At 56.9% G+C, this 12067-nt stretch overlaps 2 protein-coding genes and 1 non-coding gene across 4 annotated transcripts in view; 1 reads left to right on the top strand and 2 right to left on the bottom strand.

Moving 5' to 3' along the window:
* VASP (vasodilator stimulated phosphoprotein) overlaps window positions 1-12067 on the bottom strand; it is a 68043-nt gene that overhangs the window by 27541 nt on the left and 28435 nt on the right. The window lies entirely within an intron of this gene.
* On the top strand, window positions 1968-2054 carry TRNASTOP-UCA (transfer RNA opal suppressor (anticodon UCA)). The gene has a single exon. It is a non-coding gene; the product is annotated as a tRNA-Sec (tRNA).
* FOSB (FosB proto-oncogene, AP-1 transcription factor subunit) lies at window positions 4155-11222 on the bottom strand. 2 transcript variants are annotated; one of them, XM_031033746.2, is made up of 5 exons: window positions 10372-11222; window positions 8123-8443; window positions 7767-7874; window positions 6678-6833; window positions 6408-6546 (listed from the first exon to the last, which is right to left on the bottom strand). In XM_031033746.2, exons 1-5 carry the CDS (start codon window positions 10495-10497, stop codon window positions 6544-6546), a joined length of 714 nt encoding a protein of 237 aa, XP_030889606.1. In that variant the 5' UTR covers window positions 10498-11222; the 3' UTR covers window positions 6408-6543. The 2 variants fall into 2 exon arrangements, with proteins under 2 accessions (XP_006738576.1, XP_030889606.1); XM_006738513.3 differs by having other exon boundaries at window positions 4155-6833; window positions 10372-11218.

Genomic DNA, 12067 nt, shown 5'->3' with positions numbered 1-12067 from the left:
CCTGGGTGGCTCAGTCGTTAAGCGTCTGCCTTCGGCTCAGGTCATGATCCCAGGGTCCTGGGATTGAGCCCCGCATCGGGCTCCCTGCTCCACGGGAAGCCTGCTTCTCCCTCTCCCACTCCCCCTGCTTGTGTTCCCTCTCTTGCTGTGTCTCTCTCTGTCAAATAAATGAATAAAATCTTTAAAAATAAATAAATAAATTCTCAAGCACTCTTTAGACAGTAGGGACCCAGAAAAAAACCAAAACAAAGTCCATAGTCTCATGGAAGTGATATTCTAGTGGGAGCAGACAGAGAATAAGCACAGTATATGGTAGGTGGTGCTCAGAGCGATGGAGAAAAGTCCATCAGGGTAAGGGGATGGAGTGACAGGACTTGCTATTTTAAAGATTTTATTTATTTATTTGAGAGAGAGAGAATGAGAGAGAGCAAGCACGTGAGAGGGGGGAGGGTCAGAGGGAGAAGCAGACTCCCCGCCGAGCAGGGAGCCCGATCCAGGGACTCGATCCAGGGACCCGATCCAGGGACTCGATCCAGGGACTCGATCCAGGGACTCGATCCAGGGACTCGATCCAGGGACTCCAGGATCATGACCTGAGCCGAAGGCAGTCGCTTAACCAACTGAGCCACCCAGGCGCCCCGAGGACTTGCTATTTTAAACTGAGTGGTCTCAGGCAAGACCTCACCAGGTGGTGGTATTTGAGCAGAGGACAGAGTGAAGGGAGTCAGTGGACATGTGGAGGAAAGGAGATTGAAGCAGGGGGATCAGCAAACACAATGGCTCTGAGAAAGAAGCATGCCTGATGCCTAGCGTGTGCAGCAGGAGATCTGCATACCAGATGCCAAGTAAATGAGGAAAGCAGAATAGGAGATGGGGTCAGAGGAGTGAAAGGAACTAGCATATAGGGATTTTTTTTTTTTAAGATTTTATTTCTTTGACAGAGAGAGAGAGAGGGAGCACAAGCAGGGGGAGCTGCAGGCAGAGGGAGAGAGAGAAGCAGGCTCCCCGCTGAGCAGCGAGCCCCATGGGGAGCTTGATCATAGGACGCTGGGATCATAAAAAGGCAGACATTTAACCAACTGAGCCACCCAGGTGCCCTTGAATATAGGGATTTTGTAGGGCCGTGGTGAGAACATTGACTTTTACTCTGAGATGGAAGCCCTGGGTAGGTTTCATGTGGTCCGGAACGATAGTGTTGTCAAAGGATCACTGACTTAGATTATAAAAGGGTCCACCTTTCTTGTAATGATAATTAGGATGGCGCAGGCTTGATTCCCCCAGGTGGATGGACTGTGTGAACTGGGGTACGGTACTATCCGTTTCTAAGCCTCCGTTTCCTTGGCCATAAAATACAGGTGCAGAAATTGATGACCTCTAGTGTCTTAAACTCAATATGGACAGAATTTCTGTCATCCCGCTGCCTAGGACGGTGCCTGGGACTTAGTAGGCGCTCAATAAAAATGTTTGAATGAACATGGGACTGTGTAGGTCGTTGAAGTTCCACAAAGGAACAGCAGGTGTCGCACCAGCCCCATAACCGCCTACTCGGAGTCTCCGGGGCTGGGCTAAATCAAACTCTAGCAGGAACTCGCTCACTCGAACTCGGATTTTTTCAGAGAAGGGGCTTCTGAAAGCCGACTTATGACTTTCTCCTCTTAAAAAACAAACTTCTCACCTGGAAAAAGGGGCTTCGGGCCCTTTAACCTATAGGGGCGAGTGGGCCCAGTCCTCGAACGCCGCTTCCCAGAATGCGCGGCGCTATGCAAATGAAGACGGTTTCCAAAGCGAGGATGATTCATGCCCATGCAAGAAAAAGGTAACGTTTTGGAAGGATATATGTCGTAGTTGGCGGGAATTTATAGATATCGGAGTCAACAATCTCACACCCTCCCAAACTATGTGACCATAACTGTAAAAAGATAGCGGGTTCTGAGTTTTATATAGCTGTGTGGAGGAAAGCGTGTTTCGCCCGGATGATCCTCAGTGGTCTGGGGTGCAGGCTTCAAACCTGTAGCTGTCTAGCGACAGAGTGGTTCAATTCCACCTTTCGGGCGACAGAGTTCGCTTTTTATATTCCCATCAGACTGGACATTAGAGCGGGTTGTCGGGGAGAACGTCCCTCGGGCCAGCGCCTAATAACATCGCTGCAATCCTCTGCTTCACAGTTCAATCTCCGCCACGTGGGTCTCTTCCCACGGTTACACTTTTGCTGGGAGCATCAAAGATGATTCCAAAAGATGATGAAAATCATCCTGGATCTCTCCCCTTCACTTGCTTATTCTCCCATTCAGTCATTTGCTCACTCATGTATTTAATCACGCATGCACTTATTCATCAGTCAGATATTCATTCATTCATTCACTCACTCACTCACTCACTCATTCAACAAGTATTTGCTTGGTGCCAGGTGCTGGAAACACAGTGTTGATCACAGCCCCTGCCCTGGCCTCATGGTGATCCCAGTCCAGTGAAGGAGACAAACATTAAACAATCATTAATTACACATTTAATGAACAACTACAAAGGTGATAACTACTGTGAAGGCAAGTACTGAACTTAGAGGCCAGCTAATAGGGAGACCTGAGTTCAGGTGAGGTGTCAGGGTTACACGTGGGCAGACACCTGAAGGATGAGGGGATGAATCAACAGAAGGGGGGGAATATTCCAGGCCAGGGATCAAGGTGGCCCCAATAACAGCAGTGAGGATGGTGATAACTGCACTCAGCGTCGGCATGCATGAGCTCCCTGACTCCTCATAGCCCCATTCTGCAGCTGAGAAAACTGAGGTTCACACAGATGAAGCCTCTTGTCCAAGGTCACCCAGCTTTGGTAGGCTCTCAGACCCCTGGCCCATGCTATTTACTACTACTGCCCTGTGCTGTCTTTCTCAAGCTAGCTTTTCACTGAGTCCTGTCTGTTCTGCCTCCTACTGTCTTTTCAATTCCAGTCCTCCTTTCTATCTCATAGCCCTGCCCTTGTTCCAGGCTTCCCCAACACACACCAGTGTCCCCACCCGAGACCCCTCCTTGGCCTCCTGCCTGGGTCTTGCCCCTTTCTCTGCCAGCTACCCTCAACTTGGTGGTTAAGGCTGTCTTCCTAAAGCACAAGCCTGCCCCTGCCTTTCTTGCACTCAAAACCTGCTATGGCTCCCCAGTGCCCACAAGAGATTATCTAAATTCTTAGTCTGGAATTTAAGCCTGCAGAATCTGGTCCTTGCTAAACAATTTCTCCACACCTTTCACTCTGTGAACCTCTAGCTCCCTCGATGTATCAAGCCCTCTTCCCACACCAACAGCTCTTTGTGCTCACTGCATCTTTTTCTATCCCCCTCTGTGTCTTCTGTTTAGCCTCCAGGTCTCAGCTCAGCCGTCCCTCCTCAAGGAAGTCTTTCCTGAATCCCAGACCAGGTTATGTGCCCCCACCGGGCTCATGGATTCCCCCAATCCTGTGCACTTGAGATCATCCCCAACAGGTCTGTGTCCCTCTCTGGACTGTGAGCCCTAGGAGGGGGGAGCCTGGAGCTCTCTCAGTCCCCGCCACTGTGTCCCCAGCACTGCCCAGCACGGGGCTGGGTGCACAGTAGTTACTTAGGAAATGTTTCCTATTGATTAATAAATTAAGTGAGGCAATATTTTTGGTTCAGTCCATTTTAGGTGGGCCCCTATATGTTCATAACCCAGAAAATATGGTCATGTGAAAAGCAAAAGGAAATTCATCTTCGATGTAAAGTGATCCATGCTTTTGTGGTTCATCTAACCCTGAGGATTGATAAGCACTTTCTGATCTTTAGTAGTATGGGATGTGTGGTTCAAATTTCTCTACCTGTTCCACCTTCACTCGGGTCATCCTGAGCACGCAGGGTCTGAATAAGTTCCTCTGTTGTCAAGAAACCTCCAAAACACCCTTTGGCATTTCAGTACCTCACACCCACTCTTCTGCCTCATCCCCTCTAAGAAGAGGCAGACCCTGTGGGAAGTCCTCCGACTGCGTCACCTCCTCTGTCCTGTTGTCCTGCTGCAGACTGATTCACAGGTGGGAGTCCCAGAATGTGTGGTGCCTGGTATAGCCCCGCCCCCGATCTAACCTCATTCCCTCCTGCCAAAGGAAGGCAGGGGCCGGGCATCAGGAACAAACAGACACTACAGCTTGGCAGATTCATATTTAAGAGCTTTTTATTGGCGACAGTGCAGAACCATGGCGGGAGGGTCGTGGCCCAGTGCCAGCCAGCCCCAGCCCCCCAGGGTCAGGTGCAAAATACAAAAAAGAGAATCACAAATACAGCATTGGGGGGGGGTTGGGGGGATTCAATAAGTTGTGGTCCCGCAGGAGCAGGCCCTGCTCACAGTCTCACACTCACACCCAGAATCCTTAAACGATACAGATTGTGAAAGTCTATGATCCCGCAGGCTTCGCTCACAAAAATAAAATCTCACGTCCCCAACAAACCCAGAGTCAGGAGACCGCTGGAGGATCGGGGACAGTCAGCAAAGAGACAGACCGAAAACGACCAGGTGAAAACAGGCAGAGAAAAGACGGCGGCGTGGGAGAGATGGCTGGAGAAAGAGACGGCCAGAGACTGCCCCCAACCACCAGAGGGGCCGAGACAATCAGGAGAGACAGCGAGAGACAGCCAGAGGAAAGAGAGCCTGAAACAGGCAGACTCGAAGTTTCCAGAAGCAGTGTTTCCGATTCAACGGGCACTGCTGTGGGGGCCAACGTGACCTAGGCCGACGTTGCAGAAGCGCTCACACACTCACGCGCACACACGCACGCACACCCATATATAATATATTTATTTATACATAATAGATATAAGTGCCTTTCGGAAACCAGGAAAGGGATAAATAGCCACAGGGCGGGAGGTGCGGGACGGGCACGTGGAATGTTTCCCATGCAGCACAGAAGGCGGCGTGGCCCACCCGAAGTTAAAAAATATCAATGTGCCTCACGAGAGAATTCTCAGGAGGTGAAAGCACAGGGAGAGGTGGGGCGGGGAGCCCGAACCAAGAATCGGGGCTTGGGGGGCTGGGGCGCGGAAGCCGGGACCGCGGGAGTCCAGCCCCTTTGGGTTTGCCAGTCCGAAAATATTGGGGGTTGGGGACCAAAGCCTCGGCCTTTAAATCTTCTCCGGAAAAAATACTGGGGGTCCCCTGGCAACCTCCCATTGCTCCCTTTCTAGAAAGGATGTGGGGGTGCCACGGGGAGGGAGAAGTTGGCGTCCTAGGCCGGGGTAGGGGGACAGGCCTTAAAGAAAAAGGCCAGGGCTTGGGGCTGGGGGTCCTGAGGACAGAGGCCACGAGGATGGATAACTGTCACCCCCCATTCTCGGTCCTGTCACCCCTTGAGTCTAACTCACTGTTGAGGAGAGGAAGGAGGCAGCTGGGGCGAGGGGAGACCAAGGAAAGGCTTTGAGGCGTGGGGGGCACGATCCGCTTCCCCCCTCCCGGAAGGGTTCAGTCCCACCGGGCTCCCCCCTCCTACCCCCCCCCCAATCCGGCCAACTCGGTTCACAGTATAAAGCACTCCAGCAGGACGGGCATCACAGCGCCCCCTGCTGCCTGAATCAGAGAGGCCCAGCAAGGAAGGCCGGGAGGGAAAGGCTGAGCCAGGCTGGGAGGCTTGGGGGGTAACACTATAATCAGAAAAGGAGGTCTGGGGGCCGAATTGGGAGGGGGGGTGGCCTTGGGAGGCTAGGAATTCAGATCAGAGCCACTTTTGCTGGGAGGGGGAGGCTGGACAGTAGGGAGGGAGGTTCACATTTCAGACTAAGTCTGGGTGGGAGGGAAGGAGATTCTCATAAGGGGCATCAACTTCCCTTAAAGGGAGGCTCAATTCCGAGGAGGATCTCACCACGTGGAAATGTTGGATAAATAAGCTAGGGTCGGGGGGAGCAGGGAGAACCAGCCTGGTCACCCCCTGAAGGGTGGGTGTGGGAGAAGTTGGGGGGGGGGCGTGGTCTGTGGCATTTCCTTGTCGGGCCTCTCTGGAGCAGACTCCAGCGCACCCCGCAGCCCACCGGCAGCACCCCTTTCCCTCGGCCCAAAGCGAGGCGCCCCCCCCGCCCCCCCGCCCCCATCCCCAGAGACTGGGTTGAGGTGAAAGGGCCAACAGGCAGCTGGGGGCGGGGACCCACTCCCTCCCACGCCCCGCCCCCAAAGTCACCAGCTTCCCGGCCTCGCCGGGCCACAGGGCCACAGCAACAAGAGGTGGCACAAAATACAAGGAGGTCCTCCCGTCCGATGACAACGGCCGCAGAGTCAGACAGGAGAGGCAGGGAGGCCACACACCCGCTTTGTCTCTTCCCCTCTCTCTCTCTCTCTCTTCCTCCTCCTCTTCCAAATCTCTCTCCCTTGTGTTTGTTTGGTTTGTGTCTAAAGCGTTCACAGAGCAAGAAGGGAGGGCGAGTTCAGGGGGTCGGTGGGCTGGTCACTGCCGCTGGGGCGTTGGGTGCCGGTGAACGCGGAGACCTCCGGGCAGGTGAGGACAAACGAGGAAGTGTACGAAGGGTTAACAACGGGGAAGGGGTCGCCGAGGACTTGAACTTCACTGTGTGTAAAGAGAGAAGCTGTCAGGTTGGGGGATGCGTCTTGGCTGGTCTGGAAGGGCAGGGGCGGTGGCGGTAGCAGCCAGCTGAAACCATCTTCCTTAGTGGGCGCTGACCCCGGCAAATCTCTCACCTCCGCCAGCGGGCCGGGGCCCGGCCCCTCTTCGTAGGGGATCTTGCAGCCCGGTTTGTGGGCCACCAGCACAAACTCCAGACGCTCCTTCTCCTTTTGGAGCTCCGCGATCTCCGACTCCAGCTCTGCCTTTTCTTCCTCCAGCTGATCTGTCTCCTGAGGTCCCGTCGCGGAGGAGAGGGAAGAAGGAGCGAGAGGCCGTGAGCGACCAGAGAAGGCGGGTCGTGGCTGAAACCATGTCCCTTACCCTTGTTGCTGCGGCCCCCGGGGCTGGAAGGCGGCTCCGGACTGAGCGGCGAGACCCCCTGATACGGGGTCCTGATGTGCTGTGGGACTCGGGGCCAGGGTCTTGCCTTCCTGTCCCGCCCCCCGCCCCCCGCCCCCATGTGTTTGGTGGGAACTGAGAAGGGACCAGGGGTACACGGAGGGCTCTGGTTGCCCGAGGCACTCGGGGGTTTGTTGAAAGAACGAACGATCGTTCTGTGTTTTTAACGCCACCTCTTCCCCGCCCTGCCCCTCCCCCCTCTGTTTCCCAGGGAAGAGACCCGGTGGCGCGGGAAAGGAGGCGATTTCCCCGATTTCCTCTAGCGGCAGCAGGTCACCCTGCAGGCAGGGCTCCCAGACCAAGGTAAGTTGTAAAAAAGGGAAGGGGGAGTTGGTGGATGCCACCTGCCCGCGGTCTGATGGGTCTGGGTACGCGTGCTAAGAAACTGAGGCAGGATCAAAGCATTTTGCTTCCCAGACTCTCCAGAACGTCAAAGCTAGAAGGAGCCTGGAAGATTCCAAAAGGGGTTGAAGAGATGGAGACACTGAGGCAAAAATGGGCTATGGCCTGCCCAAGCCCAAAAGGGAGAAGAAAGGACAGGACCTCTGTGAAAGGTCACAAACCGGGCCGGTATGGCCGGGAGTGTGGGAGGGTCTGTGGGTGCGCCTGGGGTTACCCCGTCTGGCCGCACCTGGACCTAGTTCCGCGTGCGGAACCTCTGGCTCTGGGCCCAGGACCGGGGCGCAGGTGGCGAGGGGCACAGGGCGGGGGAGAGCCCCCCTTCAGTGTTCCCTCACCCCTCCCTCCGCGGGGCCCATGCTCACCGCCTGGAGTCGGTCAGTCAGCTCCCGCCGACGGTTCCTACACTTAGCCGCTGCCAATTTGTTGCGTTCCCGGCGAACCCTTCTCTTCTCCTCCTCCTCCGGAGTAAGCTGAGCAGGGAAGACAGACACCGTGAGGTTTGGGGACACGGTGCACCACCTCCACCCATCCCAAACCTCCTCTTCTTCCAGAACCCCCCGGGGGCCACAAGAGGACCCTCTGGTCCTCCCTGACTGTGGCAAGGACGCTCGGGTTTCTGTAGCACTAGGCCTCGGTGGCCCCTCGCCCCCACTGGGGAGCAAGTTCCTGGCCCTCTTGCTTCCTACCCCCAGGCCAAGTTGTGATGCCCCTTACTCACCGTCTCCTCTCGTGGTCTGCGAGGCCGGGCTCGGGCCGGGCGGGCAGGCCCAGGTCCACTGGTGGTTCCGCTGGTAGAAGGCCCACCACTGCCACCAGCTCTGCCACTGCTGTAGCCGCTCAGGCCCGGCGTGGAGTAACTGGTCCCTGGCATGTCGTAGGGGTCGACGGCCGGGGGCTGGGAGGCCAGTGGTTGCCCCTGGGACTGGGCCATGGAAGAGATGAGGGTGGGTTGCACGAGCCACTGGAGGTCCTGGCTGGTTGTGATCGCGGTGACCGTGGGCACGAAGGAACCGGGCATTTCCCCGAGACCGGCGCACTCCTACGGGGTGACACATACACACACAGGCGTAGACACACAAACAGAGACACCGACACACACACACCCAACACACATACACACACCGACCCCGTGAGTGAGCACAGGGCGAGCGGGTGTGGATGTGTGTGTCACAGGCAAGAAGCCACAACACCCACCCTTCCACTACACCGTGACGCAGTGGTTAATGAGAGGATTTCTGCTCAACTGGCTTCTACCTCCTCCTTCTTCTTCGGGGAAAGGTTGCACGGTTCCAGCGGGTGGTGAATCACACCCCGGGTTGGTGACTCTTAGGTGGGGGAGTGGGGAGGAGGCTGGACACAGCCGGGTGACAGAACCCCCGGGAAGGAGTCACAGCCACACACACAGCCAAAACACCCCACCCCCACCCCAGAGGCAAGGGGAGGGAGAGGGAGAGGCCTTAGGCCAAGCCTTCCTCTACACTCACACACATACACACAACCCTCGGAGCCGGGAGTATCAGCGACTGGAAGGTCCATGAGACCTCTGTGCAGGGGCGGGGGGGTCTTAGTTCAAAGGGTGTTGGGGGACAGCCCTAGGAGTTTTGAACAACGTTTCAAGTAACTGTCTCTCTACAGAGTGAGGCTGACAAGGGACAGGTTACGGTGGACGACCAGGTAGAGAAAAGTGACGATCCGGGCTCCCTCAGACTGCCACGGAGGGAGAATGGTGTAGGTCCCGAGCCCCCGTGCCCAAGCGGCGCTCATCTACCCCCACCCGCAAATGGAATCCTAGGACTGCTCGGAAGGCTTAACTACTCTCCCAGGGGGCGTGGTGAGGGATGGGCTGGCTCGCTGACCAATCAGAGTCCTGGAAACCCAGAGGGGGCGGGGCTCCTGGAGACCACCTGGCTGGTTCCCCTAGGCTTAGCGGTTCTAGTCCTGTCTTCGGACACAGCAGAGGGATCCGGCGTCCGGAGCAGGGGGACCGGGACTGTGTCTGCGTGTGCCCGAAGAAGAGGGTGACGGCCACCCATGTCTCCCAAAGAAACCCCGGCCCACAGACACCCTCGGCCCCTGAGATCGGAGGGTCCTGATCCCCGCAAGGTCCTCGCGAACCCATTGGATCGCAGAGGGTCGCTCCTGTCGCCACAGGAATCCCCTCGCTCTGCCTTTAGAGGCCCGTAAAAGAGACCCCAGCGCCAAGGAACCACGAGTTCCGGGGACGGAGAGGGGGGAAGGGAACTGCACCCTACAAATAGGAAGGGAAAGTTGATTGGCCATAGCCCGCGCCGCGGCGGCCAATAGGAACGCCGGGCTGCCCCCTCCCTTAGCAACGTGGCCCCGGCGTTCCAAAATAGAACGCTCCGGGACGTCAGGGGCGGGGCGGACGAAGGGGGCGCCGCGCGCCGTGCGTGCCCCGCGTCAGACGGAGGATTCCAGCGCGTCAGCCGTTACGCACGGGTCCCCCGTTACGTCTCCGCGCAGGAGGCGGAGGCAGAGCTTCCAAGCAAGGGTTCGAGGCCAGCTTGCCCGCTGGATCGAGGGCAACCCGATGCCGGAGTAGGCGCTCCGATGGAGAAGGAAAAGGGAGGAGGCTACTGGAAGCTTCCCCGGGATTTCCCCCACCTGCCTAACTGCGCTAGCTTCAGGTTGGGGACCTGAGTCGGGAGCAGTCCCGGAGCAAGCTAGAAGTTCTCAGCCCTGCTACGGCATACACGTTGCACCGAACGGAGCATTCTCCCCACCCCCAAAGCTTACCCCTCTGCGTTCCCTCCCTGCGATCCGTGCACACCACCAATTGCAAACACGTCCCGACTCTGCAGTTTGCCAAGTGCGCGGTGAGCCTATTCCCTCTCAGATCCTGAGTTTGGGTGCGTGTTTATTTGGGGTGGAGGGATTGCTCGCTCCATCCCTGACTTAAAAAAAGATAAAACCCATAAAGCAGCACCCCAACCCTCTAGGTCTTACCTGGGAGGCGGCGGCAGTGGGTGGACTGCCGAAGGAGTCCACCGAAGACAGATACTGAGACTCGGCGGAGGGTGAGGAGCTGCACCGGGAGCCGGAGTCGTAGTCTCCGGGGAAAGCTTGAAACATTTCCCTGGGCACAGGGGGGCCCCTGTGACCACGCTGAGGTCGCCGGGAAGCCAAGGCTATGGCCGGGTGGGAAAGAAAGGTGCGAGTCCGGGGTGAGCCGAGCGCGTCCCCAAAGCGCGCTGTCCGAGGAAACTCGGGATGGGGGCAGCGTCCCGCTCCAACAATGGCAAAGTTTCTGTGCAATTCCTCTGCGGTGCCCAGGCCCCCACAAGATGCCGCTGTGCCTCCTGAAAGTCCAGGCTCCGTAGGACCCAGGGGCGTGGGGGGATCGCTCCCCCAGAGGCGGAAAGCGCTGTCTTGCTGTACAGAATCGGCTTCGGGTGCGGTCTCCTCCACGCGTCCAGCGGGTCCCAAAGGGGGAGGGGAGTAATAAAGAAGACAAAAAGAGTAAGTCGCTCCTCCAAAAGAAAATGTAGAATTATTTAGAAGAATCCTCCCCAAAACTTTCTCGCCGGAAAAAAAATAATAAACTGCACTTCACAGCCCCCAAGAAGAACCACAACAGTCAGATCCCCAAGTTCGAGCTCCGCCTGTCCCTGCCGAGGCCGTAGCTCTCAGTCTTATGAATGAACCCCAAAGCCGCCAGCCTGTATTTATATGCCCGGGACCCGCCTCCCTGCTTACGTCACCCTACCCAAGCTCCACAAACTTCCTAAAATCTCCGGCCCTGCTGAACTCAGCGCCGCGCCGTCCGGCAAGAGGTCTGCCCTAGCCTCGTTCTGTCCACCTGCATCACCCTCGCGGCCCTGGGGGTCGTGGGGGCTGCGTTCCAGAGCCCTAGGCGGGAGGGGATCCCGGCCCCGCCTCCCAAGAGTTCCTGTGACGCAATTAGCCATATAAGGAGCTCGGCCGGCGCGGCAGAGTGTTTGTTTGGTATCCTAGCAATTACGTCAGAGGGAATCCCTCGCTCGCTCGCTCGCGCGCTCACCCCGCGCGCTTGCGGAACCCGCCCGCGCCTGCGCAGTGCCGCGCCGCCCCGGGGGCTGGTATTAATAGGCTCTGAAACTAGCCTGGGGAAGACCCGGGTAAGTGGGTGCTTCGCACCTCGGGCAGCCCCTCCCAGTTCTCCCGGTGGAGCGGCGCCCTCACTCAAGAGGAAGGTCAGATCCCCAGAAAGAGACCCTGGCTAGTGTGGTGTAGTCACGTAGGCAGGGAAACTGAGTCCCGAGCGGAGTGGGAGGGGCTGTGAAGCTCCAGGTGAAAGTGGAGGTGGGGGTGGAGTCCCGACGCTCCTGGCAGCTTCGGCCCTGATGGCCCTGACTCGGGGAAATATTGTCCCTCTCTGAGCTTCAGCTTCAGTTTTCCCATCTGGACAAAAGATGTGTGTCTTGGACCCCGCTGGCCCCGCAGTCCGGTGTTTGGGAGGTATGCGGGTTTGGAGAGGACGAAATTTAGGATGAAGCGTCCCTGCTGCTGGTGTTGGCAACATCTCCTTCCCGCTACGTAATCCTACCTTTAGACAGAAAGAATGTGTGTGTGAAGAAGAATTGATAATAATAATAGATGCCGTGTATTTAACTATGACCAAATACCAGCTCCTCTAGTAAGCCTTTCACCACGAGATTTTTAA

The sequence above is a fragment of the Leptonychotes weddellii genome, chromosome 16 (assembly GCF_054177405.1).
Source record: "Leptonychotes weddellii isolate Sample4059 chromosome 16, ASM5417740v2, whole genome shotgun sequence".
NCBI lineage: Eukaryota > Metazoa > Chordata > Mammalia > Carnivora > Phocidae > Leptonychotes > Leptonychotes weddellii.
Note: the sequence above shows the minus strand (reverse complement) of the source record. Positions and strands in the feature narration are given on the sequence as shown.

What these genes read in the sequence shown, in the direction of transcription:
- FOSB (XM_006738513.3), bottom strand. Translation starts at nt 10,497, where the DNA reads ATGTTTCAAGCTTTCCCCGGAGACTACGACTCCGGCTCCCGGTGCAGC. An exon ending in CCACTGCCGCCGCCTCCCAG is followed by an intron (nt 8,444 to 10,371) that starts GTAAGACCTAGA and finishes GTCACCCCGTAG; the next exon opens with GAGTGCGCCGGTCTCGGGGA. An exon ending in TGACTGACCGACTCCAGGCG is followed by an intron (nt 6,834 to 7,766) that starts GTGAGCATGGGC and finishes ACGGGACCTCAG; the next exon opens with GAGACAGATCAGCTGGAGGA.